The following is a 26,911-nucleotide window of genomic DNA, read 5'->3' on the forward strand; positions in this document are numbered from 1 at the left end:
CCAGTATGTAGGGGATCTAGTTTCAGTTGTTTATTTTTACGCCTGCTACATTCATTTTACTATTAGACTCAATGCTGCTATTGTTTTTAATTTCGTAAAACAGCTTGTGTTTCTTAACCAGGCAAAGGGTAGCTAAGTAAGAGAGTCGCCTGCGCGAAGTGTATAATTGGAGCCGGAGCAGAGCATGTCTGCCCACACTCATCGCTTGCTCCCCCGCAGCTCACCAGCTGATGTAGGCTGTATGTGCCAGGTGTGGCGTGTCCTTCCCACTGCTGAACTGAACTGAACTGCACTGTGCATCTGCAATGCTAATTCTAAAAACCTCTCAATCTCTCAAACACTGTTGTTCAGTCCACTTAGTAGTCAGATTTTAGTCAAAGAGATCATTTAGTCTTTTCTCATTTTATTCTCGTTTTAGTCAACTGAAATGAAAAATAATTTTCGTTTAGTCATATTTTTTTGGGGGGGGGGGTCTATATACTCAATTATAGTCCCGTCAATTTCCACAGAAAAATAGGTGACAAATTAATATTTTCATCACTATTTTTTWAAACTAAATTAACACTGAGGAAAAACAGACAGTTGACTGGTAACCCTGTGAGGATTTACAACCCTTTTCACCTGAAATCACACAGGATCTGCTCATGCCATTTCATTTCTCTGAGCACTCCTCTGACACAGAGCATCAAAACAACCACAGGCCAATGAACCACAGAAAACAAAAGATCAATGGATAGACCAGAGGAGGAAGAGGGGAATGTCTGGATGCTGTGGTCCTGACAGATTTTCATGTTCTTCACTCCTATTTACATGAAAAAGCGACACAGGATAAAGAGGAGCAGGATGGTTGTATGTTTGGACCGAGAGCAACAGCAACATCTTCTGGTGAGATATGATAGTAGTGAGCACTGATAACAGAATACTGACAGAAGATACCATTCTGCTCTGCACATACCTGCCATTATTTTCAAATTCCCACTTGAAAATAATGTCCATGTGTTTTACACCAGCACACAAAAAACAAGCAAGTGTTGTTCCTTGAAAAATAAGTGTGGTTTCTTCTTTAAAATTCCACCTGGAAATAATAACCATGGTATGAGCTATTGCTAACAAAAAGAGCAATACTTTTTCATCAAAACTGAAGAAAATGAGCTGTTGTCAGTTGGGTCACACAACTAGCTCTGCCTCAAATGCCCAGTCACCGTGAACTGGAGCTTCTAATGTAATCAGAATGACTGGATGTGATCCACTGACCTTAAAGATATGTTGTTTATCAACCAATATGCAATTACTCTCACATCCTGCCATTCTCTGTTGGCAACCATAATCACTGCACCGTTTGTCAACAATATTATATGTATACCTGCTGTCATACATGCAGTACCATCAGCTATACACCACTGCATACCACACATCACACTTAAATAATGCATTAAAGGTGCTGTATGATGGTGTTCCACTTAGTTCCCTACAATAGCTCCTTTCCAGGGGAGCCTTGACCTGCAAGCCTGTAACATCTGTGGCACCCCCGGGGGTAGCAGGTTCGTCATGGCATCAACAAGAGTAAAGGCCCTCTATCCTGCTGAACAAGCTGCAGCACAAGCACATAGCCGAGAGGTCCCAACCTCTTAGAGAGGTAGCGCCTTGGGGGTCGCACTGCTAATGTGGCATCCCTCCTGGGGTCACTCTCACAAGGACTCCCAGTCCCACACTGCACAGCGCTAAAAGCTCCACATGCCTCTCTCAAATACCAAATCAATTCACACATCACCAATCACTCACGCTCTCTAAACCATGAGCTCAGCAACTCTCAGCTGCTGAGCTTATTTTCTATTTTGATGAATATAACTTCCTGAAATAAGCATAATGAATCACATGTTGTGTGTCACGGCAATAAGCTCAGAGTACCAGACACTGCTCTGAGAATGTGTCAGCAGGAGGTGGGAGCTCCATGTGAAAAGCTGGTCTGTCCTCATTACCAGTTCAATACAGCAGAATGGAAAGCCATTCTCACCTGGTCGCCAGTAGCTTCTGGGGATGGCAAGATCCACCCGTCTGTAAAACTTGTCTCCGCCACACTACAGGACACAGACAGAGCTGGGGGGCTCCTACATAAATTCTGTCCATGCTCGGGTGTGTGGCTGCAGAACCCCTCAGTCTGTGCTGATTGGGTTACACTGACACCAGGCCCTCCTCTAGGAAGTCCCACCAAGCCACGGGGGCAAAGCGACCGTGGGTGAAATTACTGCAGATGCAGCCCCTTGGTTATTATTAAAGAGAGGACAGGAAGAGAAGGGGGAGAGAGTGAAAGCACATTGGTAAACCATGAATGCACTTCAGCACGACAGATCCACGTTATTCCTCCTTACATACTTCCAAGCCTCATTGACAAGAGACCAAGAGACCATGCCGTCTGGGCTGCTGGCATCCCTAGCCACGTCCTCAGAGCATGCGCAGACCAGCTGGCTGGTATGTTTACGGACATATTCAATCGCTCCCTATCCCAGTCTGCTGTCCCCACATGCTTCAAGATGGCCACCATTGTTCCTGTACCCAAGAAGGCAAAGATAACTGAACTAAATGACTACCGCCCCATAGCACTCACTTCTGTCATCATGAAGTGCTTTGAGAGGCTAGTCAAGGATCACATCACCTCCACCTTACCGGCCACCCTAGACCCACTTCAGTTTGCATACCGCCCCAACAGGTCCACAGACGATGCAATCGCCATCACACTGCACACTGCCCTATCCCATCTGGACAAGGGGAATACATATGTAAAAATGCTGTTCATTGACTACAGTTCAGCATTCAACACCATAGTACCCTCCAAGCTCATCATCAACCTGGAGGCCCTGGGTCTGAACCCCGCCCTGTGCAATTGGGTCCTAGACTTTCTGACGGGCCGCCCCCCAGGTGGTGAAGGTAGGAAACAACATCTCCACTTCGCTGACCCTCAACACTGGGGCACCACAAGGGTGCGTGCTCAGCCCCTTCCTGTACTCCCTGTTCACCCACGACTGCGTGGCCATACACGCCTCCAACTCAATCATCAAGTTTGCAGACGACAACAGTAGTGGGCTTGAATACCAACAATGACGAGACAGCCTACAGGGAGGAGGTGAGGGCACTCGGAGTGTGGTGTCGGAAAACAACCTCTCACTCAACGTCAACAAAACAAAGGAGATGATTGTGGACTTCAGGAAACAGCAGAGGAAAGTTTTAAGTTCCTCGGCGTACACATCACAGACAAACTGAAATGGTCCACCCACACAGCCGGTGTGGTGAAGAAGGCGCAACAGCACCTCTTCAACCTCAGGAGGCTGAATAAATTTGTCTTGTCACACAAAACCATGACAAACTTTTACAGATGCACAATCGAGAGCATCCTGTATCACAGCCTGGTACGGCAACTGCACCGCCCTCAACCACGGGGCTCTCCAGAGGGTGGTGCAGTCTGCACAACACGTCACCGGGGGCAAACTACCTGCCCTCCATGACACCTACAGCACCCGATGTCACAGGAAGGCCAAAAAGATAATCAAGGACAATAACCACCCGAGCCACTGCCTGTTCACACCGTTACCATCCAGAGGGCGAGGTCCTTACAGGTGCATCAAAGCTGGGACGAGAGACCGAAAAACAGCTTCTATCTCAAGGCCATCAGACTATATTTATATGTACATATTCTCTTTCACCCCTTTAGATTTGTGTGTATTAGGTAGTTGTTGGGAAATTGTTAGACTACTTGTTAGATATTACTGCACGGTCGGAACTAGAAGCACAAGCATTTCGCTACACTCGCATTAACATCTGCTAACCACGTGTATGTGACCAATAAAATTTGATTTGATTTGAGAGAGTAGAGTAGAGGATAGAAAGGAATTCACCAGTTCTAACTCCTTTTTGCCTCGCTCCCCCTCCCATTCTCCCCCTCCCATTCTGTCTTCCTCACTTGAGAGACCTTTAAATCAAGAAGATGAGGAGCTCAATGGAGTGTATCTGAGCCACGTCCTGCACAGGGTACCTATGGAGGTGTGATGGGGCTAGCCTTTGCGCAGGCCCTCCTCTTAGATTGATGCTTCCCGCTCACATGATTTTAATCTCTACAATGGCTGTAGCTCTCGTCATGAGTAGACAAATAAAGACTCGTGGTCGAGTCTCCCACCAAGTGACTGTCCCTCACAGATTACACCAATGGAACACAGCAGAAGAGAATGCTTTGAAATGGTTTAAAGGACATTCACTATTCCATTGTCAAAATGTGAATTAAATCCTTACTTGGTATGCAAAGGTCCTCTGTAATCCATATGTACACTGACATTTTTCTACATTAAATATTTGTATAATTATGTTACACCACTGCTGTCCATGAATGCCAACAAATGAGTAACTGCTAGAATTTCCTGCATAATAGTGGCTTGTTAGCAGAACAATGTTTGGAATCAGAGAAAATGTGAAGAAGTGCATGTTTTCATGTGAGAAATAACATACTGTAGGTGTGCATGTGGCTGTTCGTGCATGTGGGGGATTCCACATGAACTGGGGAACTTAAATAACAGCTAGCAAACTAAAGAGCAGGACACAGAGCAGAGGGATGTGGGGAAAGTGTGGAGAAAGTACAGAAATGGTTCCACAGATAGCAGAGAGGTGTGGGGAAAGTGTGAAGAAAGTACAAAAATGGTTCCACAGATAGCAGAGAGGTGGGGGGGACAGTGTGGAGAAAGTACAGAAATGGTTCCACAGATAGCAGAGAGGTGGGGGGGGAAGTGTGGAGAAAGTACAGAAATGGTTCCACAGATAGCAGAGAGACTCCAGGGAGCAGTGAGGGAGAAAAGGTACAATCTGGTTTCCCAGCGACTGCCTCTAACTTCTCCCTCTGATTGCAGAGTGGGTCCGGAACAGCCGTCAGAAGAGATATGAGACACAAAGATGAACAGTGTGTACTTGAATGTGATTGTGGGCAAAAAGCCAGTTTGAGGAGATGCGTAAGCATTGCAGGGGGAAAATCCCACCATACTTGTTCTATTCCTGTTATCTTCCTTTTTTCTGGTAGAACTGTTGCAATTGGGAATTCCAGTTGGAAGCCTTGTATAATATGTTACTTTTAGAGTATTCCTTATTGCTCTGTAAAACACATTTCCTACTGGTATGGAGGGAAATGTTTCACAAGTAAAACCTCAACATCAAACATTTAAGAGGGGGTAGAGATACGGTATATCATGGAAAGAGTATATGGATTTTGACATGTTTAGGTCAGGGTGGTTCAGTGGTTTGTCTTATTGGACAGGTGTTATTAATAGTTCTAATGATACGTGGCGGGTGGCAGAGAGGGGAGAGGCTGGGAACGATGGAGTGTGGAAGTGGAGCATCATGCTGCAGCAGCTCATAGAGCCCAGGTCTCTCTCTGTCTCATCCCTGCTGCCTCCTGAGAAGCAGACGGAGGGAACCAGGAACAGGCCGTTCCGCTGTATTGACTTTAATTTGTTGAAAGTGCCTGATACAGCAAAACATATTTTATTTATTTGCTTGGTAAAGCCCCCCCCATCAAATGAACCACTGAACCTGAGAATAGCCTGCCAGACGCTCCTCAAATCTCTCCCGTCCCATTTTTATTTCCACGAGTCGCCTTTTCTTCTCTTTTGTCTTCAAGGAGAGGCTTTGGACAACAGGAAATAGAACATGATAAGCAGCTCTAAGTCCTTATTTTACATGCAGGCATCATTGGTGATACAGCATTCTCTTTGTTATTAGACTGCAACCAGTAGGTGTCTTCATTGGATAGATTCCACAATGACACATTTTAGGTGAACTAAAGCATTACATCCTAGACAATTACATCCAAGTTTGCATACCATAGCATGTACCATGGCATTTTTGACCCACTCTTTTCCATGGCCCAAACAGAGAAATGGCATCGCCACAATGCTCTTCCGACCCTGGAACCTCCATTGATTGTGTTTGGTATTGACCCAACAGAGGCAGACAAAGATCCTGCCAGAGTGGGGGGGGGGACTGTTTCTCCTGCATCTTTGGTATGATCTCTTTAGCTGCGGCTCAGTGAAGCGACCGCCATATCGAACAAGGCCAAACACTACCTGGTTGTCAATACAAACACAAGGCTGACTGAGGCATGTAAGTGAGGTCGGGAGCGAGTGCCCTGTCGACTCATACTGATSGCACTGTAGCACTGGACAGTCCATTCTGAAACTCACAAATCCGAGATCTCTCAGTAGAACAGTGATGTCGCTTAACTTGTCTGTTGCAAACAAACACATTGGTCATGCAAGGAACAATTAGGAACAAAGGATTCTAAGGAGCAGAGATTGTGATCTACAGTGATATGGGTCAGAGGTCAAGTATCTCATAYCCTGTCTCTCCAGATGAAGAGGAGTCTGTGACGGCCTCTCATTTCCTGTTACAGCTCACATCACTCAATGGATTGACCATGCATGATGTGCTTCCCTTGCTGCCTGTAGTAGACTAATAGGGGATTGCCACCAGATCTAGTTTAGCTGCTACACGATGAGTATAGTGTCACAGGACAGAAATAAAAGGAGCGATAATTGAAAGAATCGATATTGCACAGTGCCATTATGTGGAGTGCATTTCACATTGCGTTGCTGATCAAATTACACATTCAATATTCGCTGTAGATAACCATGCCAACGATAAGCTTTGAGTTGTTCTTCCCAGAGGAAAAATAGAGTCTGTGGCTACTGGCTGGTGATGTCATATGTCCTGTCCATCTTCAGGGTTAGAAATCTCTTTACATCATATCAGTTCAAGTCAAAAAGCCTCTCTAATTTCAGGGCATCCAAGAGACAGTACACTACCCATCCGCCCATGGGAAGGCACACATCCCATCCCTCTCACAGACGCAAATATAAATCAACTTGTCTTATCACGCACACAGTCATACTGGTCTCACATCAAGCAATGACTTTGATTTAAACTAAAGACCTCTTGTTACAGTGGCCTATATGTTCTAACCCACTTCCGGGCCATTTGTTTTTTGTGTGGGGCGATGGGGACCTAATTCAAAGCGACACCCCGTCTTCGTGACACAGGAAGTGCAGTTACAGTGGCACGCTTGGGGCACAGTGGTTGCCTTGCAGAGTTCACAAAAGGCTCCTCTACCTCTCTCTGTTATTYGAGACAATTTGATCTGTGTAAGAGGGCTGAAAGGCACTTCTGCTTCATTTGTTGACAACATGGTGTTGTTTATTCACAATCACAGTAATGGCCTCTGCAGTTATAAATGTAATTTCTCCTTCATCATGATGAAGTGGGTTGACCGGGCTGTGACAGGACATCTTAAACACACGCGGGGAGAGAGTTACTAAAGTTAAGATTTGCCCACTTTATGATTCAGCAAAAGTGTTTCTGAGAGTTCTTGTAGACTCAGAGCATACTGTTGACACTTTCCTCACAGATTGGCAACCGCCATAGAGAGAGCAAAAGAGGTCAACATGTAGATTGAGCTGCTATTAAAATGTTTAATGCCACCAGAGAAGAAATACATCTCCCTCTCTATACTTGAGACAGACACACACACACACACACACACACACACACACACACACACACACACACACACAGGGGCGTCATGCATCCATTATTTTAGAGGAGGAATTAAGTACATCAGGATCATGAGGATGGGGGTTCTGGAATTCAGAGAATTTAGCATTTTTTTAACACCGGAAACACACTTTGTCCTGCAATCTAGAGCCATAATCATTACGCTTAATTGTATGTAAAAGAAATATGTATATTTTTCTGCATAGGTTATCTAAGCATAACTCTTCACCTGTTCAATTGTAATTTTATTGAATGATATTGATTCTTTAAGAAGTTTTATGCCTTGAGTACAACTGCTACACAGGTATATAGTATACCATAACCCAATAATGAAAGGCCCACCTCAGAGGAAGTTGCYGCACCTATTTCGAATAATTCCTGTCTTCACATGCACCTCTGAATAAGATTAAGCAATCAGCCCATTACATGAATTATCTGACTCCATAAAGATACATTGCAATATGCAAGACTATAGTTGAGTTGCTGGACTTGAAATGTCTGAGAAATGTCTGAGAAAAATGTATTTAATTACTTTGTAAAATGAATGGCCCATAGCTCATGGGAGAGGGAGAGAGAAAGAAAGGGTGTAGGAATCTCACCACCGCAGACCAGGAACAAAAAAGAGAAAGAAACAATGAAGATAAGACCCTTTTATAATATCTGAGTTGTTTGGATTCAAAATCTGAGTTGTTGACCAATAGCATTACTGTAAAGTTATCCCCCAATCAGACATCAGACCTACAAACCTTTAGACAACAGAACCTCTGCTACCCAGAGGTGTGACAATGGGGGTTGGTAAAATAAGACAACGCAGAGGAAATTCTTGCATACAGAGTAAAGAGTCACTTCGGGGTATGCCCTACAAAAATTATTCTTTCAGACAAAGACTGCCAGCCTACCTGTCAAGAGATGAGTCTCAGCTAAACCATGCCTATACAAGTTGTTGACATGTTGAGGGTGGACGTTTGTCTGACTCTTGCCGTTAATTCCAGTGAAACCGTGTCGGATTCCAGACATCATTAATATTTGGACATGCACACTGACATTATCAAATAGCTATATTCTTTGTTCTCTCTGTTATCATTTCAGTAAGCTAGCTAGCTATATATCAATGCATTATTTAAATTGTGCAGCTATACACAGACTGTTCAAAACATTAGGAACACCTTCCTAATATTGAGATGCACCTCCTTTTGCCCTCAGAACAGCTTAAGTTCATCGGGGCATTGACTACAAGGTGTATAAAGTGTTCCACGGGGATGCTGGCCCACATCCTTGCTGTCTCTGCCTGGCCGGCTCCCCTCTCTCCACTGTGATTCTCTGCCTCTGACCCTATTACGGGAGCTGAGTCACTGGCTTGCTTGCACTCTGCCATCCTTCCTATCCTCTGGCTTGTGCTGTGGGGGAGATCCTCGTGGGCTATACTCAGCCTTGTCTCAGGGTAGTAAGTTGGTGGTCTGTTGATATCCCTCTAGTGGTGTGGGGGCTGTGCTTTGGCAAAGTAGGTGAGGTTATATCCTCCCTGGTTGGCCCTGTCCGGGGGTTTCTGCTGTTCTGCCTGCGGCTATGGAACCCTGATGTTCACCGGTCATGTTACTTGCCCAGACTGCTGTTTCTACCCCCCCCCCCCCCCCCTCGCACTGCTGTCTCGACCTTTGAATGCTGGGCTATGAAAGCAACTGACATCTACTCCTGAGGTGCTGACCTGTTGCACCCTCTATGTCCACTGTGATTATTATTTCTTAAATCTTGAAGAACGCCTCAAAGCATTGTTCCTCTATAGGTTTTTTCCTAGGTTTCTGACTTTCTAGGGAGCCTATGGATAGTCTAACTACTGAACGTTTTGGTAATATGGATAGCATAACTAGTGTACAACTTGGTAATATGGATAGATTAACTAGTGAACGGTTTGGTATATGGATAGTCTAACTATTGAACGGTTTTGGTAATATGGATAGACTAACAGTGAACGGTTTGGTAATATGGATAGTCTAACTATTGAACGGTTTGGTAATATGGATAGACTAACTAGTGAACGGTTTGGTAATATGGATAGACTAACTAGTGAACGGTTTTGGTAATATGGATAGTCTAACTAGTGAACGGTTTGGTAATATGGATAGTCTAACTAGTGAACGGTTTGGTAATATGGATAGTCTAACTATGAACGGTTTGGTAATATGGATAGACTAACTAGTGAACGGTTTGGTAATATGGATAGTCTAACTAGTGAACGGTTTGGTAATATGGATAGTCTAACTAGTGAACGGTTTGGTAATATGGATAGACTAACTAGTGAACGGTTTTGGTAATATGGATAATCTAACTAGTGAACGGTTTGGTAATATGGATAGTCTAACTAGTGAATGGTTTGGTAAAATGGATAGACTAACTAGTGAACGGTTTGGTAAAATGGATAGCATAACTAGTGTACAACTTGGTAATATGGATAGTCTAACTAGTGAACGTTGGGTAATATGGATAGTCTAACTTAAACGGTTTGGTAATATGGATAGTCTAACTAGTGAACGGTTTGGTAATATGGATAGACTAACTAGTGAACGGTTTGGTAATATGGATAGTCTAACTATTAAACGGTTTGGTAATATGGATAGTCTAACTAGTGAACGGTTTGGTAATATGGATAGTCTAACTAGTGAACGGTTTGGTAATATGGATAGTCTAACTATTAAACGGTTTGGTAATATGGATAGTCTAACTAGTGACCGGTTTGGTAATATGGATAGACTAACTAGTGAACGGTTTGGTAATATAGATAGTCTAACTAGTGAACGGTTTGGTAATATGGATAGTCTAACTAGTGAACGGTTTGGTAATATGGATAGTCTAACTAGTGAGGTTTGGTAATATGGATAGTCAACTAGTGAACGGTTTGGTAATATGGATAGTATAACTATTGAGCGTTTGGTAAAATGGATAGACTAACTAGTGAACGGTTTGGTAAAATGGATAGCTAACGTGTACAACTTGGTAATATGGATAGCCTAACTAGTGAACGGTTTTGGTATATGGATGGTCTAACTAGTGAACGGTTTGGTAATATGGATAGTCAACTAGTGAACGGTTTGGTAATATGGATAGTATAACTAGTGAGCGGTTTGGTAGTATGATAGTCTAACTAGTGAATGGTTTGGTAATATGGATAGCCTAACTATTAAACGGTTTGGTAATATGGATAGTTAACTAGTGAACGGTTTGGTAATATGGATAGTCTAACTAGTGAACGGTTTGGTAATATGGATAGTCTAACTAGTGAACGGTTTTGGTAATATGGATAGTCTAACTAGTGAACGGTTTGGTAATATGGATAGTCTAACTGGTGAACGTTTGGTAATATGGATAGACTAACTAGTGAACGGTTTGGAATATGGATAGTCTAACTAGTGAACGGTTTGGTAATATGGATAGACTAACTAGTGAACGGTTTGGTAATATGGATAGTCTAACTAGTGAACGGTTTGGTATATGGATAGACTAACTAGTGACGGTTTGGTAATATGGATAGTCTAACTAGTGAACGGTTTGGTAATATGGATAGACTAACTAGTGAACGGTTTGGTAATATGGATAGTCTAACTAGTGAACGGTTTGGTAATATGGATAGTCTAACTAGTGAACGGTTTGGTAATATGGATAGACTAACTAGTGAACGGTTTGGTAATATGGATAGTCTAACTAGTGAACGGTTTGGTAATATGGATAGTCTAACTAGTGAACGGTTTGGTAATATGGATAGTCTAACTAGTGAACGGTTTGGTAATATGGATAGTCTAACTAGTGAACGGTTTGGTAATATGGATAGTCTAACTAGTGAACGGTTTGGTAATATGGATAGACTAACTAGTGAACGGTTTGGTAATATGGTAATCTAACTAGTGAACGGTTTGGTAATATGGATAGTCTAACTAGTGAACGGTTTGGTAATATGGATAGACTAACTAGTGAACGGTTTGGTAATATGGATAGTCTACTAGTGAACGGTTTGGTAATATGGATAGACTAACTAGTGAACGGTTGGTAATATGGATAGTCTAACTAGTGAACGGTTTGGTAATTGGATAGTAACTAGTGAACGGTTTGGTATTGGATAGTCTAACTAGTGAACGGTTTGGTAATATGGTAGTCTAACTAGTGAACGGTTTTGGTAATATGGATAGTTAACTAGTGAATGGTTGGTAATATGGATAGGCCTATGTGAATGGTTTGGTAATATGGATAGCCTCACTATTGAACAGTTTGGTAATATGGATTGTCATAGTTCTGTTTCATTTTTGAGTGAGCTCCCTTAGGTTACCGCTGGAGGGCACCCTTACTTTGTTTGTAGTGTCCAGGTTACCCTGATTGTTATTATTGGTTTCACCTGTGGTTGATTGCCCTCTCGATTCACCTGTTGCCTGGCTATTTAGGTTCCTCTGTGGGATCTTTGCTTAGGTCTCATGTTTTGATTAGTGTGCTATTGCGTAGTTTTTTTCTGTGAAGACCTTAGTAAATGTTCTCGGTTTACCCTTACCTCTGCCTGCTGTGCTTCTCTGCGCCTGGGTCCGAGTTCGTACTAGCATTATTGTCACAATTGATAGCCTAACTATTGAATGGTTTGGTAATACAGATAGCCTAACTAGTGAACGGTTTGGAGCATTATTGGATGGACTACGATCATTTGCTGGTAAAAAATGGGAGGTGCAAAAACAAAAGTTTGAACCCCCTATTTGAATTTGCTGCATGTGACCAAGTGTAGGTTTGTCACTAGTTAACACTGCCATAAACACACACTCATAAACCCTAACCTTAAATTAAGACCAAAAAGCTCATATTTGTTTTCATGAATTTGTATGATATAGCCAATTTTGACTTTGTGGCTATTTTATCTAGTCGAAACCCAAGTGTAGGCTACAGAGAAAAGCTGTTTGGCTCTCAGACAACTTGAGAAAAGGAATAACTTTGTAGCAGGTGCTTCTGATTTAATAAACATTGCCATGCTGGTGGGTGGTAACATTTAAATAAAATCCAGCCCTAAAACTAAATGTAGGCTGAAAATAATTTGCATGTCATCTCATTGAAAAATACCCATAAGACTCAGAAACATCCGAAGTCACACATTCGGATTTGGCACCTCAAGCCCAAATATATCCTACTTTGAGTAAAACAATTACTTATTGACTAACATCGTTGTGCAACATCACTGGTAAGCTCTGGCCATCGTCTTTCAGCTCGAAAAAGGATTTCTACTGGAGTGGGCGTTCAAAGCAATTTTAGTATTTTCTAAAGTCTAGCAAGCTTGCCAGCAGGCATACCAGCTAAGATAGTTAGACAAGCTACTCTAACTTGATTGATAGCCTGAAAAGGCTTGGTAACTAGTTGTGAGATTGGGAACCTACAGTATCTAGCTGGCTAGTTAAAGCCAACTTAATAAAATTGCTAGGTGGCTAGTATTACGGAGATATTTGTATTTTTTATTAATCAAGAAGGAATCAATAGGTTACATAGCTTGATCAAATTAATTTCCAAACATACCTCCTGCGAGGTGATTCCTGCTCATCACCGGCAGCCAAAATCAAATAAAAACACTGTGTGTGGCACTTGACAGTCGACACTCTGTCCTCCTCTGACTATACTGTCTGCACGCACTAGAGTATCTAGCGTACTGCCTAGCATATATTTTCTTCCCTGGTGCACCTTGGAAGGAGAATGGTCTGGTCCAGTCAGTGTACCCCCTCCGCAAAATACAGCTGACAGATCTATTTATAAATAATTATGATAAAAACTTTGGCTTAAAAATTGCGTCTAGTAATTCATTTCACATCTGAAAGCTGAATGAGAATATATATTTAAAAATAAAATGTATGACTTTTTTTTTTTTTTTTATCTGAGGGGGCACGTGCCCTTGTGCCCCCTGTGCCCCCTGTGGACATGACGCCTCTGCACACACACACTCCAACCAACCATGGTTTCAAATGTTGATGCATCATGGTACCTAGGAGGCACATTTGGATCCTTTTCAGCAGGGTAAACCGACCGTAACTCCCTCTATGCTTGGTGCTCTCCAGTGACAGCGTGACAAAAAGGCCTTCCCTTCATACATGGAGCCACTTAAGTGAAATCGCTCCAAACAGTGGCACATTTGTTGCACTTGACTAATGTTTAACAGGACATGGAAAATGCAAATTTTTCAAAAAGGGTAGGTGGACTGCATTCATTTCAGCTTAGCTCAACTCACTGCAACAAAAGGCTACTTTCTGCAGCCCAACTGAAGGAACAAGAGGCTGTCTGGGCACCAATGTTATCTTCCCTCCAGACGATGACAAGTGAACCAAGCAGCCACATCTTGACTCATCTGACTGAACCACATAGTCACGTTTCCTGCATTTTTTAAAATCCAAACACAACTCACTAAACTGGGGAGGTTTGTCAAGCTGAGACGGTTGTCTGGAGGAGTGTGGGCCAGAGTTTAGGGCTGGGACCAGAGAGTCATGTTCCTGAACACAGACAAGGGGAAGTGTCACAGCTCACTCATCCTCTCACTGTCGTATCCCATTAGGGGAGCTGCTGCTGGTGTATCTGAAGTGTGCACCTGTTCATCTACCCTCGCATATCTCATTTTATATACTTCTAGAAAATGGAAGTCATCAAATGGTTTACTGGCACTCTGCAGTCATGTGGTCAATGTACCTCTCCATCGCCAAGGCTATGAATGATGGCTAATAAAACTAGCATAGAGGAAATGAGCAGATAGGCTCAGAATATGTCCATCCAAAGCATTTTTTTTAAAGATTATTTTTAACTCACAGCCAGGAAACGCAACATAGACAGTAAATGCAATAGGGTTAGATCTCTGGGAGTGAATGCCATGTCGCCATGGTTCAGGCCTGGGAAATGCAATCACACTTTAGTATTCACTTCAACTCCTGCCTCACCTGTAACTGCCACATTCATCTTTTTTTTCTTTATGTGTGCTGTGATTTATAACATCACAGAATGTTTATTCAATTGAAATAAGTCAATAAAACGGGGGAAGCCACTGCTACTGACTGCCCACGATGAGCAAAAAACTGCTTCAGGACTTAACGCCGAACGGGAAACCATTCCTCTAATGGATTAATACATCTCAGACTAAATCAAAGACGTAAATACTTTTAGAGTTTATAGGTTGGGAACCATAAGACAGCGAGGGCTTTGAAAGATGAAGGTCCTCTTGGTGGGAGAGGTGGTGATTTAAACACTCTTCAGGCCATGAGCTGGAAATGGTAAATGAACACAGGCTCCAAAAATATCAGGATCCAAAACGTATCCCAAAAATTGCAAAAAGAACATGGGTTAACAGTAACATATTATCTATGTATGCAATATCTGGAATTAATCTGAGGGGGAAACATATTTTTTCTCTTGTTATATTCAGACATTTTTATTAAGTGTATTTTAGTCTTTGGGACAAGAACAGGGAGCCCAGTGTGAAGCCTCTGGAGTGATGTTAGTGAGGGATGTCCTTCAACACAGCCTAGAGGGGACGGTGACAACATAGAGCCACATATCAGGTGATATCTCTGGGGACAGGGGTGATGGAAATTGTTGACTGATCTGTATAAATAAGGGGAGAGAAAGCGAGCGAGAGAACAAGAGAGAACAACAGAGAGAGAGAGAGTATGAAATGAGAGAGGAGGGGCATTTACTGCCTGACTCCAAGCTTAAAATAGCATCATTGTCTAGACGCTCAACTCCCAACCGGGAATTAACTAAATACACTTTTGGGAATTAAGAAAAGCACATCCTGTAAAATTAACATTTACAGTTTTTCTCCCAGGGGCCAAGTAAAATGGCATCTGGTTTTCACTGAGGCACTTTAAGAGCAGTGTGTGTGTGTTTGTGTGTTTGCAGAGGACAGTGTCCGATGGGCCCCTGTCTATTTCAGAGATAGTCATTAAGCACTGTCACTATCTGGGACGTGACTGTTCATCAAGACCTCACCCTGAAGCCAGAAATGCACTTGTGTGCCGTACTCTGTGTCCGCCTCACCCAACTCCCTGTTGTGTCCCATCAAGGGCTGGCCTTACACCCCCACTCCCATTCCCCACCCTGACCTCCATACACACTCTGATTTATAGAGGCTTGCAGTTTTTCACTCCTCTCACTCAATAAAAGGTGCACTTCTTCCAGAACTAATAAACACAGAAATGATGGGAGGGGAACTGCTGTGATTGCRGTGGAGCGTCACTTTCTCTATATCTCTGTGTGTTTGCCTCATCCTCCACAACCAGAGGGGCTTCACAGTAATAGGACCAATTACCCATAAGACTAACCAGATTGCAACCTACATGTTGGTAAATAGGTAAATATACAGGATCTGGTACGATAAAGTAATCAACGTTTTTAACTGTTGTGTTAGATATGTGCTGAAAATGTAGGGCTGTATCCCTACATGTCGTGCAAGCAGCAGGGGCGGCCCCTTGATGTGTAAAAGTAGGCTTGCACTGCCCCCTTGTGGAAATACATGTTTGTCATACCATTGTTTGATGATGATTGAGAATTATGATGACATGACGTCAACTCCATCAACATCGATTCCATAGTAGGGATCATAATAGTTGTCTAAAAACAAGCTACATTTATGCAAATTACACATTTTTGTGTAACATTAAGCGATAATGCTCTCCTCTACTTCTCCCTCCTGTCCAGTGTCACCTCCAAAACTGTCTAAGACTTAATGAGGAACCTACTGTACCTGCATGTGTGTTTCAGCTCCAGTAATAGCGGTGTACGTTTCGTTTCGAATGCCTCTATTTCATATAAACATTTGCAGCATATTTACAGATTTATAGTCCTAGTTTGTAGTGCTTACGGAGAAAGACCAGCAGAGTTCTTTCCAGCACAAACAATGGGATACGACAATGTGGCTATTTCCATCCATAGAGTGAATTACAGCTGAAGCGTGTCCATCAAACCACTGTCCCTTGCTCGAGTCCTTGGGGGATGGAAAGAGGCTGTCTACTGTAAACGGGATGATGTCATGGCCACTGGTCTCGCACAAGGATTCCATAGCAACAGCAGATTGTGAGAGAGAAAAAAGGAAAGCTAAACAAGACTTGGAAAACTGGAGTCATCAGTCCAAACATCCAATCTGAAAAACATTCCGTCCTCAACGTGAGGCCTCTATTGCAGAATAGTGAAGGAGGATGGGGAAGAATTTGCTTAAATATTTTATCTTGTCTCTATTTAATTGTAATTATTGCTTGGAATAGGTCCACTGACAATAGATGTTCCCCTCTGGATTAAATTGCAATGGCAATACTTCGATAAATCTACAACAAATTAGTCTGATTTYTTCTAAATGCTTAATTTGTGACATTGGTAACGAATGACACCTGAAACAGAATTCCCTTATAACGTGGCATGTTAAAGGCATATGAAAGGTTTAACAGAGGATGACTTTAGCCATTTATCTATTCTGAAGCAATATATTACAGTTCTATAACCTAGGTCGGGCTGAGGCAGAAGTCACCATGAATTACAGCAGGCAGCAATGGTGCAGACACAGTTCCCGGTCAGCAGTTTATCGTAATCAACCTGTCACCCAACCTCCGTTTCCCGAGAATCATGGGTTCCCTTCCCTCCACCCCTATATTGGAAAGTCTCGGATCCACAGTGAATGATGCAAGCAATGCCATCTCACATTAGCAATGCTATGCTGCGTAGGCAAACAACATCCACAGAGAATCACTGATGAGAGCATCTGTGTTGGGTTGTTGATGAAAATGTGATTACACAAAACCAAGTAAGAATCCAGCACATATTTACTTCGGTAATCTGGCCATTTCAGCATCTGTATCTTTTATCGCGCATCTGTTGTCTTTTATTTTTGAGATGCAAAAAGCCTTGTATCTCTGGAGAACAATGCCTCTACCTAGTGGAATACCAAATAAGGTTTGTGGATGAATGAGGATGTAATGAGGGTCATTATTATTGTGATAGTGATTAGAATGGCAGCCAAAGCACTCAGATTGCCAGATTTCAAGTGAGCTTTAGAGACATTAAAGCAAATTTTATCAAAACCTTTTAAAGGCCTTAATACTGTGTACATCATCTGACATACATGACGCCTTGTAGTTGCCACTGATTTCTGGTTGGAATTACTGCTAACAGGGCCTTCTATAGTTCCTCTCACATAGCAACTTTTTCACCTCACAGAAGGCTATTTCAGCATTGTGAGGTATCACTCAATAAGACCATAATGAAGATGGCTCAGGAAATTGCTCGTTCCATCTCCCTGTCGTGAGCGCTGCGGCATGACTCAGCCGGAATACTGAACCACTCCAGCTGATGGGCAAAGCTGTTCCTATAGCAACTCTCAGACACACCGAGATGGTCAGAAGATAATATTTTCAAAGCTTGTCTACATTATTTGTTTCCATGATTTCTATAGTACACACAGAACCAGGCCACCTGAAAATGTTGGATTATTTTAACCAATCAACGTCAAAATGTGCTGTTGGTACCATGCTGACCTATCCCTGTACTAAAAACAACATTTACTTTTGATTGTGTTTAGTGTACTGATAGATGAAGCTAGTCATTATTTAAACTGCTCACCCAATTTGAGCATTGCTTAGATTTGGAACTGGTATGGATTCAGTCAACTGACACAAATATTTAAGATGGTGAGTCATAAAGAGACAAATCTGTTTAATCCCTCAAAACAAAAGAACCCATACAAGCATGACAAGGCACACAATGATTAAGCAATGGCTGCTAAATAAGCTACGATGATTACACCATACATTCACATTTAGACATCGTTTAGCTAACAACGCTGTATTTTCCAAACGGATATAAAGCAATATCCCATCTCCCCCACCTCGTATGAAATAGTTAATTACAAATTGTCCTTCTGCCCTTCTATGAGAATGAGAACCAACATTTGAGGTTTTCAGACAAAATGCTCACTCAGGACTCAAAACTCTGCAGGAGCGGACAAAGTTAATGGTTTGGAACATTTCCATGAAATAACTTATGAAAACATTCATAAGTACAAGAAATCCAATAGCTGTCAAAGGAGATGGCTTTGATTTAACTTGGAGAGCACAAATAAAGCATGACATATTGCAACATAGAAATTGAAAAACTTAAAAACTTTTTTTTTTTTTACTTTCTAATAAGCAAATACCTGGATATACTATGTTGTCACATTTTGAATTGGCAATTCACACGGGACATCCTTTCATGCTCACAGTGCATTGCACCATCCATTCAAAATACACTGCTCAAAAAAATAAAGGGAACACTTAAACAACACAATGTAACTCCAAGTCAATCACACTTCTATGAAATCAAACTGTCCACTTAGGAAGCAACACTGATTGACAATACATTTCACATGCTGTTGTGCAAATGGAATAGACAAAAGGTGGAAATTATAGGCAATGCAAGAACCCCCAAAAAAAGGATATTCTGCAGGTGTGGACCACAGACCACTTCTCAGTTCCTATGCTTCCTGGCTGATGTGTTGGGTCACTTTGAATGCTGGCGTGCTCTCACTCTAGTGGTAGCATGAGACGGAGTCTACAACCCACACAAGTGGCTCAGGTAGCAGTTCATCCAGGATGGCACATCAATGCGAGCTGTGGCAAAAAGGTTTGCTGTGTTCTGTCACGTAGTGTCCAGAGCATGGACGCTACCAGCAGACAGGCCAGTACACAGGAGACGTGGAGGAGGCCGTAGGAGGGCAACAACCCAGCAGCAGGACCGCTACCTCCGCCTTTGTGCCAGGAGTGCACTGCCAGAGCCTGCAAAAATGACCTCCAGCAGGCCACAAATGTGCATGTGTCAGCATATGGTCTCACAAGGGGTCTGAGGATCTCATCTCAGTACCTAATGGCAGTCAGGCTACCTCTGGCGAGCACATGGAGGGCTGTGCGACCCCACAAAGAAATGCCACCCCACACCATGACTGACCCACCGCCAAACCGGTCATGCTGGAGGATGTTGCAGGCAGCAAACGTTCTCCACGGCGTCTCCAGACTCTGTCACGTCTGTCACATGTGCTCATGTGCTCAGTGTGAACCTGCTTTCATCTGTGAAGAGCACAGGCCCAGTGGCGAATTTGCCAATCTTGGGTTCTCTGGCAAATGCCAAACGTCCTGCACGGTGCTGGGCTGTAAGCACAACCCCACCTGTGGACGTCGGCCCTCATACCACCCTCATGGAGTCTGTTTCTGACCGTTTGAGCAGACACATGCACATTTGTGGCCTGCTGGAGGTCATTTTGCAGGGCTCTGGCAGTGCACCTCCTGGCACAAAGGCGGAGGTAGCGGTCCTGCTGCTGGTTGTTGCCCTCCTACGGCCTCCTCCACGTCTCCTGATGTACTGGCCTGTCTCCTGGTAGCGCCTCCATGCTCTGGACACTACGCTGACAGACACAGCAAACCTTTTTTCCACAGCTCGCATTGATGTGCCATCCTGGATGAACTGCACTACCTAGCCACTTGTGTGGGTTGTAGACTCCGTCTCATGCTACCACTAGAGTGAGAGCACCGCCAGCATTCAAAAGTGACCAAAACATCAGCCAGGAAGCATAGGAACTGAGAAGTGGTCTGTGGTCACCACCTGCAGAATCACTCCTTTTTGGGGGTGTCTTGCTAATTGCCTATAATTCCACCTTTTGTCTATTCCATTTGCACAACAGCATGTAAATGTATGTCATCAGGTCTTCCTAATTGGACAGTTTGATTTCACAGAAGTGTGATTGACTTGGAGTTACATTGTGTTGTTTAAGTGTTCCCTTTATTTTTTTGAGCAGTGTATATCAGCAATATGGAAAAACACATCCAATACTCGGTGCCAAGGAACTAAAATAAAGAGAAATCTAACATCTTAGTGTGGTAGTAACATGTTCTAGTAAATACAGTATAGATTTTAATAGTACACAGAGGATGACAAGAAAACACTCCCTAAGGTGTGTGTGGTGGCATTCAGTTAGCAATGAGGACATTCACTTAGTCACTTGTTCTTGTGTTAGAAGGTCTATGGCACTATGAGGAACATGTCAACATTACCCCTTTTTCTCCCCAATTTCGTGATATCCAAATTGGTAGTTATAGTCTTGTCCCATCGCTGCAACTCCCGTAAGGACTAGGGAGAGGCAACGGTCGAGAGCCATGCGTCCTCCGAAACATGACTCTGCCAAGCCGCACTGCTTCTTGACACACTGCTCGCTTAACCCAGAAGCACCAATGTGTCGGAGGAAACACCGTACAGCTGGTGACCAAAGTCAGCGTGCACTGCGCCCAGGCCACCACAAGGAGTCGCTAGAACACGATGGGACAAGGACATACCGGCCGGCCAAACCCTCCCCTAACCCGGACGACGCTGGGCCAATTGTGCGCCGCCTCATGGGTCTCCCGGTCGCGGCCGGCTGCGACACAGCCCGGGATCAAACCCGGGTCTGTAGTGACGCCTCAAGCACTGCGATGCAGTGCCTTAGACCGCTGCGCCACTCGGTAGGCCCACGTGTCTATTTCTTAACTCTCTCCCTTTCACATAGTTGCCAACTCCTGAGTTAGTCTCTCTTTCTCCAGCTGCAGCTCAATGATGTTCTGTTTGTTCTGCTCCAGACGATCCTCCAGCCACTGCAGCAGGGGACCACTCACAGCAGACATCTGGCTGCACAGGTTCTTAGTGAAGACTGAACGTGTGCGCGCGCACACACACACCAAGTGGAGCAAGAAAGCACAGTCAAGACATGGATGCACCGTTGGGGATATTAATATGCATACTGACACAATTAAATATCAGTTATCAACAAATATATAGAGACCAACCTGAGCCATTGTGTATCTTCGTGATCGGATCCAGTTGAGTTAAGCTGCAAAGAAATGAAATCCTGAAATTATTCTATTAACAATGAGCAATATACAATGAGCTGCCTTGAGTTCATAGTATTTTCTTCTGAAACCAGTCTTTGCTGCAAGACAATTTTGTATATTATGGTAGACAAAGGGGAAATATCTTCTGCATGGCAAAGGCAATTGCAGGGGGGGCTCAACACACTCCAAATCAGAGGTACTTACCAGTTAGTCTTGCGGGGCCATCCATCCAAATCTCATCTCGTTCGCTTGACTATTGGAAGTCTGGAGAATTTTATTACCGGATTTTGCATTTGAATGGGAGCGCTGGCTGTTAACGCTCCCATTTAAATGACTGAGTAGAATTACATTTTCCCCCAGGAGAGGCTTTTCCTTGTTTTGTCTCTCTTTTACTACTGTGTTGGACAAAGTTTTAGTAGCCTATGCGACATTAGTGTTGCATCTAACGCTAGCTAACTTGTTGCAAGTCAGACAAATGTTCAGAAATACAACCTTCGTTCAGAGCTCCACCCACGCGAAATATCACACTGGTTTGAAAAGTGCCAATGCATCACTAGTTTCCATCTAGACTCCCCCTCTTTTACCGTCTCCCTGAGGAAAACTTCCACAGGCTTTCGAACAAAACGTCAGATCCCTGGGGTGCATTCAGTACGGCAGAATGGTATTGAATGGTTAATTCAACGGAAATGGTACTGTACTGAATGACCAGTTGAAAAACGGTGTGATTATGGTGGCCCAGAGGGCGATTGTGTATGGTGTGCTGCACAAGTTTTGCGATTTCAAATGGTCACACCCATATTGATCAGGCCACAGCTCGCCACACCTACGAAATAGGAGCAAACGCACCTCATCAAAGGCTGTTGAAGAACAGTGCACATTGTTTTGGGAAAACATGTCGTTCAGTAAAAACAGTCACGCAACGTAGCCAACTCTGAACCAAACTGAATGCTCCCCTGGGCTTCTGAGGCAACCTACCTGTGAATCTTTCTGTAGGTGTCCTGCTCTTCCTGGCAGAGGATTCTGGGAAGCTCCACTGCTGATTCAAGGCACACTTTCCCAATGGCCTCGTGTGGAATCACATGAATTGGGATCTCGATTCTCTCGTACCTTTATCAACACAGATCAGGGATGTAATTCAGTATTTGTGTCAAAAGACAATCAATTAAATCTTTGTCTGATTAATAGTCATGAGGGAGAAAAGATCATCTAATAACACTTAATTTTGTTTAACTAACATCTGGATAGGATATTCATTTCACTGCAAACAGTGGTTTCCAAACAGGGGCATACTTACTCAGAGCCTTTCTGGGCTTGGACAGACTGGAAGCAGGTGTAGAGAACTCGACCAGTCTAAGAGAAAATAATAATTGAATTTGTTCGAAGCCCCTTTGTAAATTAAAATGACATTATATATTTTAAAATGGCTGTCATTTAACCCTTACTTTTGTGTTCTTATCCTCAATGAAGCAGGAGAATATCAGCCCAACAAAGCCCTGGTCCATCATTTGATACATGGCCTGTGTCCTCACATCTGTTGTAGAAAATGAATGACTTTCAGACACACCGCCTGATAAAGTTTGCCACGACAGTGAGAACTAACGTTGTGGCATTGATGTGGTGGAGGGGTGCTCTGGTTCTTACCCACATGTGATGGCCACACAGTGATGTGGGGGTGAGAGTGGTACCAACCAACTACACGCATCGGCCGTCCAGTCATTTCAGCCAACCTGTAGCTCTTACTAAGGAAATTGATTATCAAAATGAGACAATGGCAATGGCCTCAGGAATTCTATGATACCGCTACCTGTCGCACTGACATCTCTGTCACGGAGTATGTCACACTGACCTGCAAGGCACCACCAGAAGACAGAGATTTAAGTTATTGAATGAGACATCGCACAAAGGATATCTCCGCTTCGGTTGCCGCTGAAGACAGCTGCTCAGGCGAAATTTCCACACGATCCTTCCTCTTGTCCGAGCGTCGGAGAATAATAACAGAATGAATGTGGACGATGCGATTTGTGTCCACCTATGTAAACAAACCAGGTGACTTTAGAAAGCAGAATAATTAACAGGGTAGCTAGCTAGAATCAATATCAGGTGCCCCTAATACCAAGTTGGGGGTATAGGCCAATTGAGAATATGAATGTAACAACAAAGGGTATATTAAAGGTAGATAATATGCATGCATGTAGATAGAGGCGTGTCCAGGGGGTGACCATGGCCCCCCTTGAAATCTGATTGGCCACCCCAGTGGGCTCCCAGAAATTCTGAGTTCTGATTGATCGTCTCTGAACATATTTATCATTTTGACCAAGACGCGGACCGACAGAAAGACCCGTCAATCTCAACAGAGAAAGCATCCGTGAGAGGGAAACAGCACCCCTCTGTCTTAGTATGTGTAGCCCATTTATTTGATACCGTCTGGATAAAAAGAGTATGGCATGTCACATTATTTTTGGCCAGACAGCATCAGATACATGGGCTCCAGATACTAAGAGAGAGGGGCGCCGTTTGCCTCGCTCAGATGCTTTCTCTGGTGAAATAGATTCAGCCTCTTGTGAATTGAGGGGAAATTCTGAAACACAGAGACATGAATGTGTAATAATTTTATACATTTGTTTCCTTATTGTAAAATGCCTGGCTTCCCTTGGCATCCATGAATGCACGCCACTTTGTAGGCTTAGCGTCAGTACACGTATGGTGTTTGTAATAGATGTCCCTTTCCATTCAAATGGCGGGTGCACAGTGCAGTGTTCAAATGCTAGATTTATTTTGGAGTAGAAAAACATGCACAGGTAACCTACTTTTTACGAGTGATTTGTATGACAATCAGATATGAACACAACCAGTCATTATGTTTTTTACACATTAAAAAAGGTAATACATTTTTACAGTTAAATTACGTMTTTACTATTAAGCCCATGTGTGCATGCACACATAGGATGTCCCATAAAAAAAAATAGAATGTCACAGTATAATTCACACTCTGGATGGCACTTTCAAGTGAATTTACTGCTGTATGCTAATACCCTTATGTACAATCCTGACTTTGAATGCAAACACTGTAACAAGACTTTAGTAATTGATTTATAATAGTGTCAGGGGACAAAATGAACAGGGATGCAAACTGGCAAGGGCCCAAAAAGCAGACAGTATTTTCTGCCCCGAAACGTGCAAAAAAAATCTGTGCGAGGGGGAAACGCAGGTTTTAACTAATTAAACAATCAGTCTCTGTGTGTAAAATAAAAAATGGTTAATGTGAACCTAACTCACAGCTAAAAAATGTAAAGAAAGCAATTCAATGTTAATTGTTGCCTACACTTTACTGCAAATGACACTCAAGTCTTGAGAAAGAACAGCACACTAATATTGCAGTTAGCCAAGACAGCCTTTATAATAGAACGCTTGTGACCACACACATCTAAATATTGCACTTGGGAAAAAACATCTTAAAGTAGAAATAGAATGAATCAAACAGGCATTCTATTTTTGCTCTATTATAGTATAGTATAGCCACTATAGTAGACGTCGATCAAGGGCACAAGGCTACATGTGTGCAAAATAACGTTCACTGAGTAAAACATTAAATAATCCCCCCTCACTCACACACAAGTGTTACTGTCAAGTTCAAGACAACAAAAACAATATCTTTGGGCTACACATTATTACATTGTACACGTTCTGCCTGTGGACATCTGTTCTACAATGTGCCAGCAGACCATGATATCAATTATGCCAACAAAGGGTCTCTTTCAGGCAGAAAGTACACCTGGCATACCCCTTTTTATCCACACTATATTTAAAAAGTGAGGGAAAGTGTGTGGTGTTCCTTTCACCTCTATGGTGGCATCCAGTTTAAGCCAGGCCCAGCTACACTTCATCCCTGAATCCACTTGTTTAACAAGCAACACCTCATTTTTCACCTAATTCTCTCATTCTGAAAATTAACCAGAAAACAGTCCTTTCGCAGATAGTAGTTAACGTTAGTTCGTTAGCTAGTTAACATTTCACACATATTGCCAGGGTCCAGTAAGCAACTAACGCGTTATAACTTGAGGAACAGCAAGGAGTCGCATACCAGTTAATACTATAGCGAATTGGTTAGGTTACTAAAGTTAGCGCATCAACGTTAGCTGTCTGACTTTATTAGCCAGCTAATTTTCACACCATGAATTCAATTATTTGATCAGTTACGTTGGCTAATGTTACTCAACATTTCGCTGGCTAGTTAACGGAGAATTCGATCCAACTAGCAAGATACATAACAATGCTAATACTTGTTCCACCACACCTTCTCCCTCACCTCAAACTTTCCAAATGCCAGTTTTTCGGATATAGCTTTATCCACTTCCCCAGAGTCAGGTGAACGCCTGGATACCATTTGTATGTGTCCAGTATGAAGGAAGTTAAGAGGTAGTTTCGCGAGCCAATGCTAGCTTGCATTAGCGTGAGTATATGGGTATCTTATTATACCTGTAATGCGTTGTCGAACCATCATAATTACATTGAAAAAAATCCACCTTGCATTAAAATGGTATGCCCTCCCCTCCTAAACTGGGTCTATGCCCAACTTTGGCCACCCCATTGAAAATGTTCTGGACACGCCACTGGTAGCTAACGTTAGCTAGTTATTGCTTTGCTATCAAATTATTTAGCTAAATAGCTAGCTAGCGTGCAAACGTTACCTCCCCGATGCAGAGTCCCATTACTTCCTCCTTCTCGGTACTTAATGCATGATTCATGCAAACCAAAAAAGCATCTGATTCGAGGTGAACTGCGCTCACTGCCATGTTATAGTACTATAACTGTCTTGGGCTCTAAAACAATATGATCAATTACTACAAGCTATCTCTCAAACTTCACAAGCTAAAGCTAGCTTGTTAGCGACTTTTCTATCAAAACTTGTTACAGAAACAATATTCCGTTGTTGCAAGGAGGCTGATAAGTCTGTGGTCCTACCTACATTAGTGTAACAAACTATTTTACCACTTAGCGCTCAAAAGTGTACACTTTTTATAGTCGTGCGTTATCCACAAAATACATTGATAGACAAACAAAATAATATTATTATCTGCAGTTTAATCAGCAAAGTCCATAGCGCAGCCAATCCAGTCGGACGACATTTGAGTAAGCACCCGGGATTCCGGGTACGTTTGCAGCAAATGTTTTGTGTAAATCTTGAAGAATATGTATAAAATCATGTGTTTAATATCTATAATTAATATCTACTGGTGGTTAATGGTTCATAATATTTGTCCAAGTAATTAATTAATAATGTCCAAAAATTGCCCTTATAGGACACTGCACTCTATTCTCCTCTGTAAACTGGTCATCTCTGTATACCCGTCGCAAGACCCACTAGTTGATGCTTATTTATAAAACCCTCTTAGGCCTCACGCCACCCTATCTGAGATATATACTGCAGCCCTCATCCTCCACCCGTTCTGCCAGTCACA

General features: G+C 42.9%; 1 protein-coding gene across 3 annotated transcripts in view; it reads right to left on the reverse strand.

The window, feature by feature from the left end:
- Positions 1-26,497, reverse strand: part of LOC111950548 (lys-63-specific deubiquitinase BRCC36) — a 46,143-nt gene extending 19,646 nt beyond the window's left edge. Inside the window, exons 1-8 of one of the 3 annotated variants that reach the window (XM_070434607.1) lie at positions 26,141-26,491; positions 23,361-23,481; positions 23,094-23,180; positions 22,895-22,983; positions 22,747-22,802; positions 22,428-22,559; positions 21,408-21,451; positions 20,582-21,271 (exon numbers count right to left, since the gene is read on the reverse strand). In XM_070434607.1, the coding sequence (XP_070290708.1) occupies positions 21,123-21,271; positions 21,408-21,451; positions 22,428-22,559; positions 22,747-22,802; positions 22,895-22,983; positions 23,094-23,180; positions 23,361-23,481; positions 26,141-26,245 (783 nt within the window). In that variant the 5' untranslated portion in view covers positions 26,246-26,491 and the 3' untranslated portion in view covers positions 20,582-21,122. The other 2 variants (XM_070434608.1, XM_070434609.1) reach the window with 2 other exon arrangements.
- Positions 26,498-26,911: the final 414 nt, after the last annotated feature.

Source organism: Salvelinus sp. IW2-2015, linkage group LG23, assembly GCF_002910315.2.
Source record: "Salvelinus sp. IW2-2015 linkage group LG23, ASM291031v2, whole genome shotgun sequence".
NCBI lineage: Eukaryota > Metazoa > Chordata > Actinopteri > Salmoniformes > Salmonidae > Salvelinus > Salvelinus sp. IW2-2015.